At 46.6% G+C, this 12205-nt stretch overlaps 1 protein-coding gene across 5 annotated transcripts in view; it reads left to right on the forward strand.

Moving 5' to 3' along the window:
- kif17 (kinesin family member 17) overlaps positions 1 to 12205 on the forward strand; it is a 54385-nt gene that overhangs the window by 34508 nt on the left and 7672 nt on the right. For all 5 annotated transcript variants that reach the window (XR_010003148.1, XM_062971332.1, XM_062971329.1 and 2 more), the window contains one exon: positions 11276 to 11507. Coding sequence is in view for 4 of the 5 variants with exons in the window: in XM_062971332.1 (XP_062827402.1) it covers positions 11276 to 11507 (232 nt within the window). In the remaining variant the exon portion in view is untranslated. The remainder of the gene's footprint in view (positions 1 to 11275; positions 11508 to 12205) is intronic.

Consider the following 12205-nt stretch of genomic DNA (forward strand, 5'->3'; position numbering starts at 1 on the left):
ATGCCCAGCTGCTCACTGGAGGGAAGGATATTAGAGGCAAAGCTGAAGTATTTTGGCCACATCATGAGGAGACAGGAAAGCTTGGAAAAGATCACGATGCTGGGGAAAATGGAAGGAAAAAGGAAGCGCGGCCGACCAAGGGCAAGATGGATGGACGGTATCCTTGAAGTGACTGGGTTGACCTTGAAGGAACTGGGGGCGGTGATGGCTGACGGGGAGCTCTGGCGTGGACTGGTCCATGAGGTCACGAAGAGTCGGAGACGACTAAACGACTGAGCAGCAGCAGCAGTGATATCTCTAAGATAGTATTTAAGACTATACATGAAATTCATTTATCTTTAACATACATCTACTGTAAATAGCCATAAGGGAAATGTTTGTACACACTGAACTATCAGAAAGCAAAGGTGTCAATATCTACCATCCATGTTGACAATTTTGGAGTAGTCTAGTTTTTGGAACTCCATATAAGAGATGACTGTGTGAGAAGCATGGTAACAGTGGGAAATCAATTTCTTTTTCTCAGTTTTCATATCTTTTTCAACCTCAAACTGATTCTGCAAAAAAAGTATTTTAAACTGATTAGTTTTGTTACTTTGTAGGTTTTATAGATGTATATGTTTTATTTAATGATTTAAACTTTGTGAGTAATTGATATATTTTTTTATAGATGTTTGATTCATGGGGCTATTTGTTCATTTTATATTATTCTATAGCACTGAATATTTTCCATCCTTTGTAGGAAACTGCCCCAAGTCCTCTCAGGGAGATAGGGTTGGTTATAAATAAAATTATTATTTTTATTGTATGACACAGCAAACAAGACAGACATGCTGGATTTCATATCACAAAATCACAAGTCAAATACTTCCTAAGCGTTTAGGACTGTGTGATGTATTTTCGGATGATGTGTGCAGATCCCAGTAGGGTGGCCTTTTGCAGTTGGCAGATCGTAATTTTGTCAATGTCTATTGTTTCCAAATGCCGGCTGAGATCTTTTGGCATGGCACCCAGTGTGCCCATCACCACACTGCCAGGGTCTTTGCAGTTCAATCTTGAGATCCTGAGTTTTTCCTGTTGTTTTTCGTCAATGCGACTGTCACCTGGGATGGCGACATCAATTATCCAAACCTTGTTCTTTTCCACAACTGTGATGTCTGGTGTGTTGTGTTCCAGAACTTTGTCAGTCTGGATTCGGAAGTCCCACAGTATCTTTGCGTGCTCATTTGCAGGTTTGTGATCCCACCAGTTCTTTACTGCTGGGAGGTGGTACTTGAGGCATAAGTTCCAATGGATCATTTGGGCCACATAGTTGTGCCTCTGTTTGTAGTCTGTCTGTGCGATTTTCTTACAGCAGCTGAGGATATGATCAATGGTTTTGTCGGTTTCCTTGCACAGTCTGCATTTTGGGTCATCAGCTGATTTTTCGATCTTGGCCTTAATTGCATTTGTTCTGATGGCTTGCTCCTGGGCTGCAAGGATCAGGCCTTCTGTCTCCTTCTTCAGGGTCCCATTCGTGAGCCATAGCCAGGTCTTCTCCTTATCAGCTATTCCTTCAATTTTGTCAAGGAACTTTCCATGCATTGTTTTGTTGTGCCAGCTGTCAGCCCGAGTTTGTAGTGCGGTTTTCTTGTACTGATGTTTTGTCTGCTGTGCTTTGAGGAGTTTCTGATTTTTGACTTCAATCAAAGGAGTTTCTTCACTTTACTTTATATATTCTGCCCAGGCATGTTCTTCTTCTTTGACTGCTTGCTTTACTTGTAAGAGTCCTCTGCCCCCTTCTAGGCAGATATAGCCGGTCAACATCACTGCGAGGGTGCAGTGAATGATGGATGGTCATGAGTTTTCTTGTTTTTCTGTCGAAATTGTCCAGTCCCACCTGTGTCCAGTTTATGATGTCAGCAGTATATCTTATGACAGGTATGGCCCAGGTGTTTATGGCCTTGATGGTGTTGCCTCCATTGAAGTTGCTTTTGAGAATTTTTCTGACCCTTTGTGTGTATTCTTTACTGACCACAGTCTTCACATGTTCATGCTTGATGTTGTCCAGCTGTAATATGCCCAGATATTTATAGGCCTCTGGCTGGTGACACTTTATTGTTTGGCCATTAGGCATATTTATGCCCTCACTTTCAATGATTTTCCCCTTCTTCAATGCCACTGTCGAACATTTGTCCAAACCAAACTCCATGTTGATATCAGTGCTAAAAATTCGGACAGTGTTAGTCAGAGACTGGATTTCAGTTTTCGTTTTTCCATACAGCTTCAGGTCATCCATGTACATCAGATGCGAAATTTTGTGAGAATTCTTAGATGTTTGGTAGCCGAGATTTGTTTTTTGTAAGATTGTTGACAGAGGGATCATGGCAATAATGAAAAGCAGAGGGGACAATGAGTCTCCCTGGAAAATTCCTCTCCTGATGTTGACAAGTCCATAGCTTTCATTTCCAACAAACAGTTCAGTTTTCCAGTGCTCCATCATGTTTTCAATGAAGGTGCCAACATTTTTACTAATCCCGATGGCGTCCAGGCACTTGATGATGCAGCTGTGTGGGAGTGAGTCAAAGGCCTTTTTGTAGTCAATCCACGTCATGTGAAGATTAGCTTTTCGGCTTTTACAGTTCTCCAGAATCATTTTGTCAATCAATAACTGGTCTTTTGTGCCCCTGCTTTTCCGTTTGTTGCCTTTCTGTTCATCTGGCAAGATGTTTTTTTCTTCAAGATAGTCTTGAATTCTGTAAGCTATGATGCCAGTCAGTAGTTTAAACATAGTGGGCAGACACGTTATTGGCCTGTAGTTTCCTGGTGCTGCTCCTTTTGCTGGATCCTTTTGTATCAGTGTGATGAACCATGGGCCTTGTAGTCCTGCTCAGGACATTGTAATCCCTGATGAAGATGAAAACTTGGGTTTTTTACCTTCCCAGTCTGAACTGGATTCCTCTCAGCCAGATCCTTCCCAGGCAGATCTGGAAACCTTGCACCTGCAAGAAAGTTGTGCCCCAGAAGTATGTCAAACAACCCCAGAGCCTACTTCTCCCGTGTTCTTGCGCCGGGAGTTTTGTAAACAACAGAGAAGTTTGGATTCAGCTTCGCGCAGGAGTGCGAGGATAGCAGCTAAGAATGTTGCCAATTAACATTGGTTCTCGTGAGAATCTTTAAGGAGTTTAACATCTGGTCTCAGAGTTTAGCTTTCGTTTCTGATTCCCAGAGAACCGCTTTGGTGAGAAAGTTGGACTCTATATAGGTGTTTTGCCCGCGTAGCAACTTCGCGGAGTCAATTCGTCAGCCTACGGAGCGAGTTGTGTCTGGACAGCGCGCTCCGATTCAAGCCTCGCTTCAGCTCAAGCCTTGCCTTGCTATCCAGCCTTCGCCTTGCTTCCCAGCCTTTGTTTACCTACGGACTTTGCCTTGTTTCCCAGGACTAATCCTTGCCTTGTTTCACGGATTTTACCAAGTTATTCCACGGACCTTGTTCTTGTTCTTAGTTACCTTGTTCCACGTTCAAGCCTTGTTTCAAGTATCAAGTTATTTCCTAGCCACGCTCAAGTTTTATGGACTAAGGACCTTGTCATCTCCCCTCACTTTGCTTGGCAAAGTGAGTGTTTCGGTTATTGGATTACAACTTTGGACCTTAATATTTCTTATTGGACATTGCTTTTTTGGACTAATTCTGACCTTTCCTGAAGGGTCTAATTCTGGACTATTTTCTATACTTGTTTTTATTAACTTTATATATTCCTTCAATAAAGATATTAGTTAGATTCTGGCCTCTGTGTATGGTTATTGGTGCCTCTGCCGCCTGGGTCGTGACAGTTTGACTCCGCCACCCATAAGCACCAACTAACCGAGGCCAGGATGTCTACCGGAGCCGCGCCGGCTGGACAGCCGCTCAGCTACACCATCAGCAAGGACGAAGTGGACCGCATCCGTGACAGACTCAACGCGCAGGATGGAGAAATAAAAGGGTTGAGGGAGCGCGGAGTTCGCCTCCCGGCCATGGCGTTGCCTACCAAGTTTTCTGGAGAAGCTGCTAAGGTTCATGTTTTCCGCCGCCAATGTCAAGCTTATCTAGAGGCCCGTGATGCCGAGTTTCCCCAAGAAGACATCAAGGTGGCGTGGGTCTACAGTCTTCTAGACGGACCAGCGGCTAGCTGGGCGACGGCCCTGTTTGATCAAGCCTCCCCCCACCTAAGTTCAGCACAACGCTTCTTGGATCACCTTAAGGAGACCTGGGGAATCGAGGACAATTTGGAGGCAGCCGGTCACAAACTCCGGCGCCTCCTTCAAGGAGACAGACCCATGTCTCAGTACATAGCCGAGTTCCGCGTGCTGGCCCACAACACCGGCTGGAACGATGTAGCCCTCAGAGGACAATTTCGGGAGGGTCTCAACATTGAAATGCTGGAAGAAATCTCCAAGGTGGATCCTCCCCAGACCCTCGAGGCACTCATTGATCAATGTTTACGGGCTGAAGTCATGATTGCCAACAGGAAACAATGGGTTCGAGGCCAGGGCGGTAGAGCCGGGGCAAAACCCCCCGCTCCCGCCAGTGTTCAGCCACGTCCGGTGTGGAGACCCCCGCCGCCAACCCCATACCCCAGAGGAGGCGAGGAGGTGCCGATGCAGTTGGGCAATGTGCGTCCCAGACTAGATGCCGCCGAGAAGGCCCGTCGTCAACGCTTGAACCTCTGCTGGTACTGCGGGAACGGGGGCCACTTCGCCAGAGAGTGCCCAGCCAAAGGGAAGCCTGCCGCCCGTCTTGCGGCGGCGTCCTCCACGGAGTCGAAGGCGTCTGAGCCGACTGGCACACAGCCGGCGGGGGAAGCCAACGACCGGGTGTAGAGAGGCTCGCCAACCCGGTCAAAAAATCCATCCAAGAGCCGCCAACCGGGGTCCTGTTCCTTCTCGTGGTCACATTATGGTCAGCAAAAAGGGGACCCGTCATGATCCACGCCATGATAGACTCTGGAGCTACCAACAATTTCATCGATAGAGAGTATGCCGACTCTCTGGGATTACAATATCATGATTTCAAGAATGCCCGTGTGGTGCAAGCCATAGACGGCCGTCCCCTCAAGACGGGCCCCGTAAGCCAGTGGTCGGAACCCACCAGGATGTGGATAAGGGAACATATGGAAGAGATTTCCTTCTTTGTTACCGAGGTTCCCCATTTCCCTGTGATTTTGGGAATTCCATGGCTGACACTCCACGACCCTAACATCTCCTGGTCCAACAGAGAACTGCAGTTTGCTTCACCGTACTGCCAAAACCATTGCCTTGTAGCCAAGGTATGCCATGCCACAGACTCCGAGCCCATCATCACCTTGCCAAAGAAGTACTCCGAGTATTGGGATGTATTCAATGAGAAAGAAGCCGAAAAATTACCCCCACATAGACCTTATGACTGTGCCATTGACTTGGTGGAGGGGGCCCCGATCCCGCGAGGGCATCTCTACTCCCTGACTGAACCAGAGCAAGAAGCTCTCAGGGAATTCTTAGAGACAAACCTTCGCAAGGGGTTCATCAGACCCTCTCAATCCCCAGCCGCCTCCCCAGTGATGTTTGTGAAGAAGAAGTCAGGGGAATTACGCTTGGTGGTGGACTACAGAGCATTGAACAATATCACCAAGCGGAACAGCTATCCCCTGCCCTTAATCTCGGATCTACTGGACCGACTTCGAGGAGCCAAGGTCTACACCAAGCTGGATCTTCGGGGGGCTTATAATCTAGTTCGCATCAGAGAAGGGGACGAGTGGAAGACCGCCTTCCAGACTAAATTCGGATTATTCGAGTCCCGAGTTATGAATTTCGGTTTATGCGGAGCTCCCGCAACGTTCCAGCATTTTGTCAACGATATTTTTCAGGACTATCTAGACAGATTCTTGATAATCTACCTGGACGATTTTTTGGTGTTTTCCAGATCACAATCAGAACATGAGAACCACGTCAAAATGGTGTTGCAACGACTGCGGGATCATGGACTTTATGCCAAGCTAGAAAAATGCGCTTTTGATCTACAAGAGGTAGATTTCCTTGGCTACCGCATCTCGCCTCTAGGGCTTTCCATGGATCCAGCCAAAGTTTCAGCAGTATTGGAATGGCGGGCGCCAACTAACAAGAAAGAGGTGCAGCGTTTCTTGGGGTTCGCGAACTACTACCGCAAGTTCATTCCAGATTTTGCCCGCTGGTCCGACCCCATCACTAGCTGCATCCGTGGAAAGCAGCCTTTCCGCTGGACTGATCAAGCAGAGAAAGGGTTCCAGCAACTGAAGAAACTATTCACCTCCCAGCCAATTCTACAGCACCCAAATCCTGGAACCCCTTTTGTGGTGCAAGCGGACGCCTCTGATGTGGCAATTGGGGCCGTACTCTTACAACCGGTGGGAGATCACCTCCACCCCTGTGCCTTTTATTCTCGTCAACTAACCACACCAGAGAGGAATTACACCATTTGGGAAAAAGAACTACTGGCCATAAAGGCAGCCTTTGAAACTTGGAGACATTGGCTAGAAGGGGCCAAATTCCCCATTGAAGTCCACACTGATCATCGTAATCTAGAACATCTAAGAACTGCCCGCAAACTAAATCAGAGGCAGCAACGTTGGGCTTTATTCTTTGAACGTTTCAACTTCCAGATCCATTATGTGACCCCAGCTCAAACCAAGCAAGCAGACGCCCTGTCACGTAAACCGGAATACGCTGCAGGACGCAAGGAGACCTTTGAATCCCAACTGCTACAACCTGAGAACTTTGCCACGCTCACAGTGGGGAACACCAAATCCAGTCCCATTGGTTCAACTTCCCCTACTCCAGGACCCATCTGTGCTCAAGAAATCAGGGCTAGTCAGCAAGCAGATGCCTGGGCGCAGGACCAACTTCGCCAAGGTCTGCATTTTCCCTTTTCGCTTAAAGATGGGCTGCTCTGCTATAGAAATCATGTTTATATCCCACCCGGACCGGGCAGGGAAAAAGCGCTTCGTCTGTGTCATGACTGCAAACCAGCAGGACACTTCGGACTATTTAAAACCATGCATTTGATCCTAAGAGATTTTTGGTGGCCCAAGATCCGCAAGGATGTGGAAAAATATGTCAACACCTGCCCAGTATGCCAGCGCTCCAAGATACGAAGGGAGAAGCCCTCAGGGCTTTTGCACCCCCTTCCTACCCCATCTCGCCCATGGGAAATAATTTCCGCGGATTTCATCACTGACCTACCACCTTCCTGTGGATTCACCACGATCTTAGTGGTGGTGGACCTATTCACCAAGTTAGCCCATTTCATTCCCTGCGAAGGCCTCCCCACGGCCAAAGAAACTGCGGATCTATTTCTTCAGCATGTTTTCAGACTACATGGATTGCCCAAGAGTTTAGTCACAGACCGTGGATCTCAATTCACCTCTCGTTTTTGGAAGGCACTACAAAAACTACTGGGCATAGACTCTCGCTTATCTTCAGCTCATCATCCCCAAACAGATGGGCAAACGGAGCGCACCAATGCCACTTTGGAGCAGTATCTTCGCTGTTATGTAAACTACCAACAGGACAATTGGGCTTCTCTGTTACCACTGTCTGAGTTTGCCTACAATAATGGAGTTCAAGCTTCTACAAAAGAAACGCCGTTCTTTGCAAACTACGGTTTCCATCCACGTTTCTTTCCCCCTGTCATTGAAACTTCAGAAGTTCCCGCAGCAGAGGATTGGCTGCAGGAACTCACAGCGGTGCAACAACTTTTGCTCCAGCAACTGGACCAAGCCAAGGAGGACTATAAACGCCACGCTGACAAACACCGCCAGCCGGGCCCCGAAATCAAGGTAGGAGATCGGGTTTTTCTGTCCACTCGCTTTCTGCCCTCCCACCGCCCATGCCGGAAGTTAGATGCCCGCTTCATTGGCCCCTATCCAGTGGTGGCGCAATTAAACCCCGTGACTTTCAAACTCCAACTTCCGCGTTCAATGCGCATTCACCCAGTGTTTCACCGTTCCCTGCTCCTTCCGGCGGATGGTGTGCGTCCTGATACAGACCAACCGGCCCCCCCTCCTGTTTTGATGAATGGGGAGGAGGAGTTCGAGGTTGAGGACATTTTGGATTCTCGCTTTCATCGCCGCCGCCTACAATATCTCATTGACTGGGTGGGTTTTGGGCCTGAGGAACGCTCTTGGGAAGACGCCTCCACAGTCCATGCTCCTGATCTAACCCGTCGCTTCCATCTGACCTATCCCACCAAACCGCGACCTCGCGCCTCGGGGAGAGGACCCCAGTTTGGGAGGGGCCCTGAGGAGGGGGATAGTGTGATGAACCATGGGCCTTGTAGTCCTGCTCAGGACATTGTAATCCCTGATGAAGATGAAAACTTGGGTTTTTTACCTTCCCAGTCTGAACTGGATTCCTCTCAGCCAGATCCTTCCCAGGCAGATCTGGAAACCTTGCACCTGCAAGAAAGTTGTGCCCCAGAAGTATGTCAAACAACCCCAGAGCCTACTTCTCCCGTGTTCTTGCGCCGGGAGTTTTGTAAACAACAGAGAAGTTTGGATTCAGCTTCGCGCAGGAGTGCGAGGATAGCAGCTAAGAATGTTGCCAATTAACATTGGTTCTCGTGAGAATCTTTAAGGAGTTTAACATCTGGTCTCAGAGTTTAGCTTTCGTTTCTGATTCCCAGAGAACCGCTTTGGTGAGAAAGTTGGACTCTATATAGGTGTTTTGCCCGCGTAGCAACTTCGCGGAGTCAATTCGTCAGCCTACGGAGCGAGTTGTGTCTGGACAGCGCGCTCCGATTCAAGCCTCGCTTCAGCTCAAGCCTTGCCTTGCTATCCAGCCTTCGCCTTGCTTCCCAGCCTTTGTTTACCTACGGACTTTGCCTTGTTTCCCAGGACTAATCCTTGCCTTGTTTCACGGATTTTACCAAGTTATTCCACGGACCTTGTTCTTGTTCTTAGTTACCTTGTTCCACGTTCAAGCCTTGTTTCAAGTATCAAGTTATTTCCTAGCCACGCTCAAGTTTTATGGACTAAGGACCTTGTCATCTCCCCTCACTTTGCTTGGCAAAGTGAGTGTTTCGGTTATTGGATTACAACTTTGGACCTTAATATTTCTTATTGGACATTGCTTTTTTGGACTAATTCTGACCTTTCCTGAAGGGTCTAATTCTGGACTATTTTCTATACTTGTTTTTATTAACTTTATATATTCCTTCAATAAAGATATTAGTTAGATTCTGGCCTCTGTGTATGGTTATTGGTGCCTCTGCCGCCTGGGTCGTGACAATCAGGTAAGTTCTTCCAGTTGTTAGCCATTCACTGATACTTCCTTTCTGCAGCATCTCATTGAATTGTTGGGCCATTTTTCCATGTAAACTAATCAGATGTTTGAGCCAAAATCCATGAAGTTGATCACTACCAGGCGATGTCCAGTTCTTGACTTTTTGCACTCGTTTGCTGATCATTTCAGTTGTTATTTCCATCTGTTCCATTTTGTTCTGTGAGAATTTTCCTTCAAACTCCTTTATCCACCCAGCGTTTTTGTTGTAGTTCTTATTATTTTCCCAAAGCTCTTTCCAGAACTTCGTTGTTGCAGTTTTCTCTGGCTTTATGGTTACTGTGTCTGTTGTTTGGTTCAGACTCTGGTAGAACCGTCTTTGGTCTTATTGGAACAGTTGATTTTGTCTGTACTGGATGATTCTGGCTTCATATCTTTCAATTTTTCTGGCTGTTGCTGTAATTTGTTCTTTCACAATTTCCAAAGCTTCTTCAATTTTTCTAGTGTTCAGCCAGTACTTTCGGATCAGGTATTGCTTGATTTTGTCATTCTTCAGTTTCTTCTCTTTCATATTTTTCAGGTTACTTGCATCTGATCTAAGCTTTTTGATTTTCAACTCTAGCCTGACCTTCCACTTTGGTTTTCCAGTCGATTTTCTTTGGGGCTGCCTTGGTTGTAGGAGCCCAAGCTCTTCTGTTACTATCACTGCTGCACTGTAGGCATACTGGTTTGTTTGTTCAATTGATGTTATTTGGACAGTGGAGAGTGCTGCATTCACATCTTTCATGAGAGGCGCCAGGTGACTCTTGGGCACTGTTTTTAGAGTTGGGAGCCGCTTTCTTATTGCATTTGCTGCAGCATGAGCCATGATCTTATCCTTGAGCTCTTGTTGTCTTGCTGTCAAGGTTCCTGGTGGTTCAACAGGTGTTTCAAGTGCTGGTTCATCAAATTCTTGCAAAAGCTCCACACTTTCTTCTGGTTCAATCTGTTCCACCATTCCAAGTGTTGCTGGAGTCTCTGCTGCTGTCTGTGCTGTGGTCTGATGGTAATTTGCTTTGCAGATTTTCTCGATTTCTTCGAGTTCAACTTCACTGAACACTTTGTTTCTGATTATGAATCTTCGTTGGTCAGCCAGTCGGGGTTCTGTTATCTGTGAGTCAGGGTACTCTTGTTTCCATAGCTGATGCATCCTTTTTTGGTAGCCGCGCTTTTCAGGTTCAGAGTTGTAATAGCATTTCATGACTGTGCGGTTTTCTGGCATTGTATATTTCTGCCGCTTCTGTGACTGTTCAGTTGGGTTTTGATGATTCCGTAGCCCACTTGTCGATGGATGTCCAGAATCAGCAGCATCCACCGCGGTCCTTTTTATCCTGGGCGACGACCGAGCCAGTATAGACTTCGTTTTGGTTTGATTCTCCATATGCTAATGGGTTAGGTGCACTTGGTTGCATTCCTCCGCTGAGGCCTCTCTGGCTTGGTTGGACCTGCCGGTAGTTACACTACCGCCAGCACAGCCCTCAGCATCCTCGGAATGGCTAAGCCCCCCCACCACGTCAAGGTGGCACCTGCGGGGGGGATTATTATTATTATTATTATTATTATTATTATTATTATTATTTGAAACACAACAAGTTGAGTCCGCAGTAGACACTCTGCTGGCTATTGTGCTGGATCACACGTCGGACACTTCCCAAGTGTCTAGGACTGTTGTTGTTGTTGTTGTTGTTGTTGTTGTTATTAAAACTCTGTTATAGCAGTCTGTTAGAATTTATTCTTTGGACAGCTGTTATTATTTGGTCATGATTCTTACAAGGAGTATTAAACCCATCTGCCAAATCTCAACATCTATACTTTGCTCCTGGCAGGTGTGGGAAATCTGTGGCCCTCCAGATATTTGCTCCCATCAGCTTCAGCCAGTGCAGTTGATGATGGGCTGATGATAGGTCAGTGGTGAGTGAACATCTAAAGGGCCAGAGTTTCCCACCCCAGATATTAGACTAAGACCCTTATCTGACTTCCTTAGGTTGCAGATGCTGGAGCAACAAGTGGTAGGAGGAGAACAGGCCAAGAACAAAGACCTGAAGGAAAAGCATAAACGGTGCAAGAGGATTGCAGATGAGCGGAAGCAGCAGCTGCTGGCGGCTCTGCAGAAATCAGATGACGACAGCAGTGACTGGGTCCTGCTCAACGTCTATGACTCTATCCAGGAGGAAGTGCGAGCAAAAAGCAAAATGCTGGAGAAGATGAAGGAAAAGGTAATTCCTTTCGCATTGGAAGCAAATAGGTCTACTGGGCAAGGCAGTTTTCCCCACCCACTGATACTTGAAGCAAACTCATGTAAAAGAGTGTCACGAAAGGGCAACAGGCAAAGGGTTAGGAACTCCCGAATGGTCCTCACAGCTCCAGTCATACTTAGTTCAAATGCAGTGTGTATGTTTGACATTGAAAACTCACTTCCCATGATAAGGGTTCATGGGAACCCTCCCATCCACTTGAGTTTGCCAAGATACATACTTCATTTTCTGGGCTTGCATCTTGTCATTTTGTGGGCTATTATGATAGCAATAACATTAAAATTAGGCTCAAAAAGAGGGAATAAAAGATGGAAGATGAAGTGAACAGTAGCTAGTTTGAAAGGAAACTAGATTCGTTCATGACCAGTTTGTTCTCCATGAGGACTTCAACATCAAGTAGCAAGAAACCTTATGTGTAGGCCGTTTCAGATAGCAACATTTCATGGTTAGTTTATCATGATTTTCAATTCAGTTGATGCACATAATTGGCTACCTGTCACCCAGTGCAAGTAAAGCTTGTGTATATATGAGCCTTGTGAACTTCTCTATTTAATACCTATACCTAGTGAATATTTAATATGTTTAATATGTTTAGGCTTTCTTAGCCTAATTAGCTTTGCTTCAGGATACACAGTTATTATGAAATTATGCAGCTCTTC

Source organism: Anolis carolinensis, chromosome 2 (genome assembly GCF_035594765.1).
Source record: "Anolis carolinensis isolate JA03-04 chromosome 2, rAnoCar3.1.pri, whole genome shotgun sequence".
NCBI lineage: Eukaryota > Metazoa > Chordata > Lepidosauria > Squamata > Dactyloidae > Anolis > Anolis carolinensis.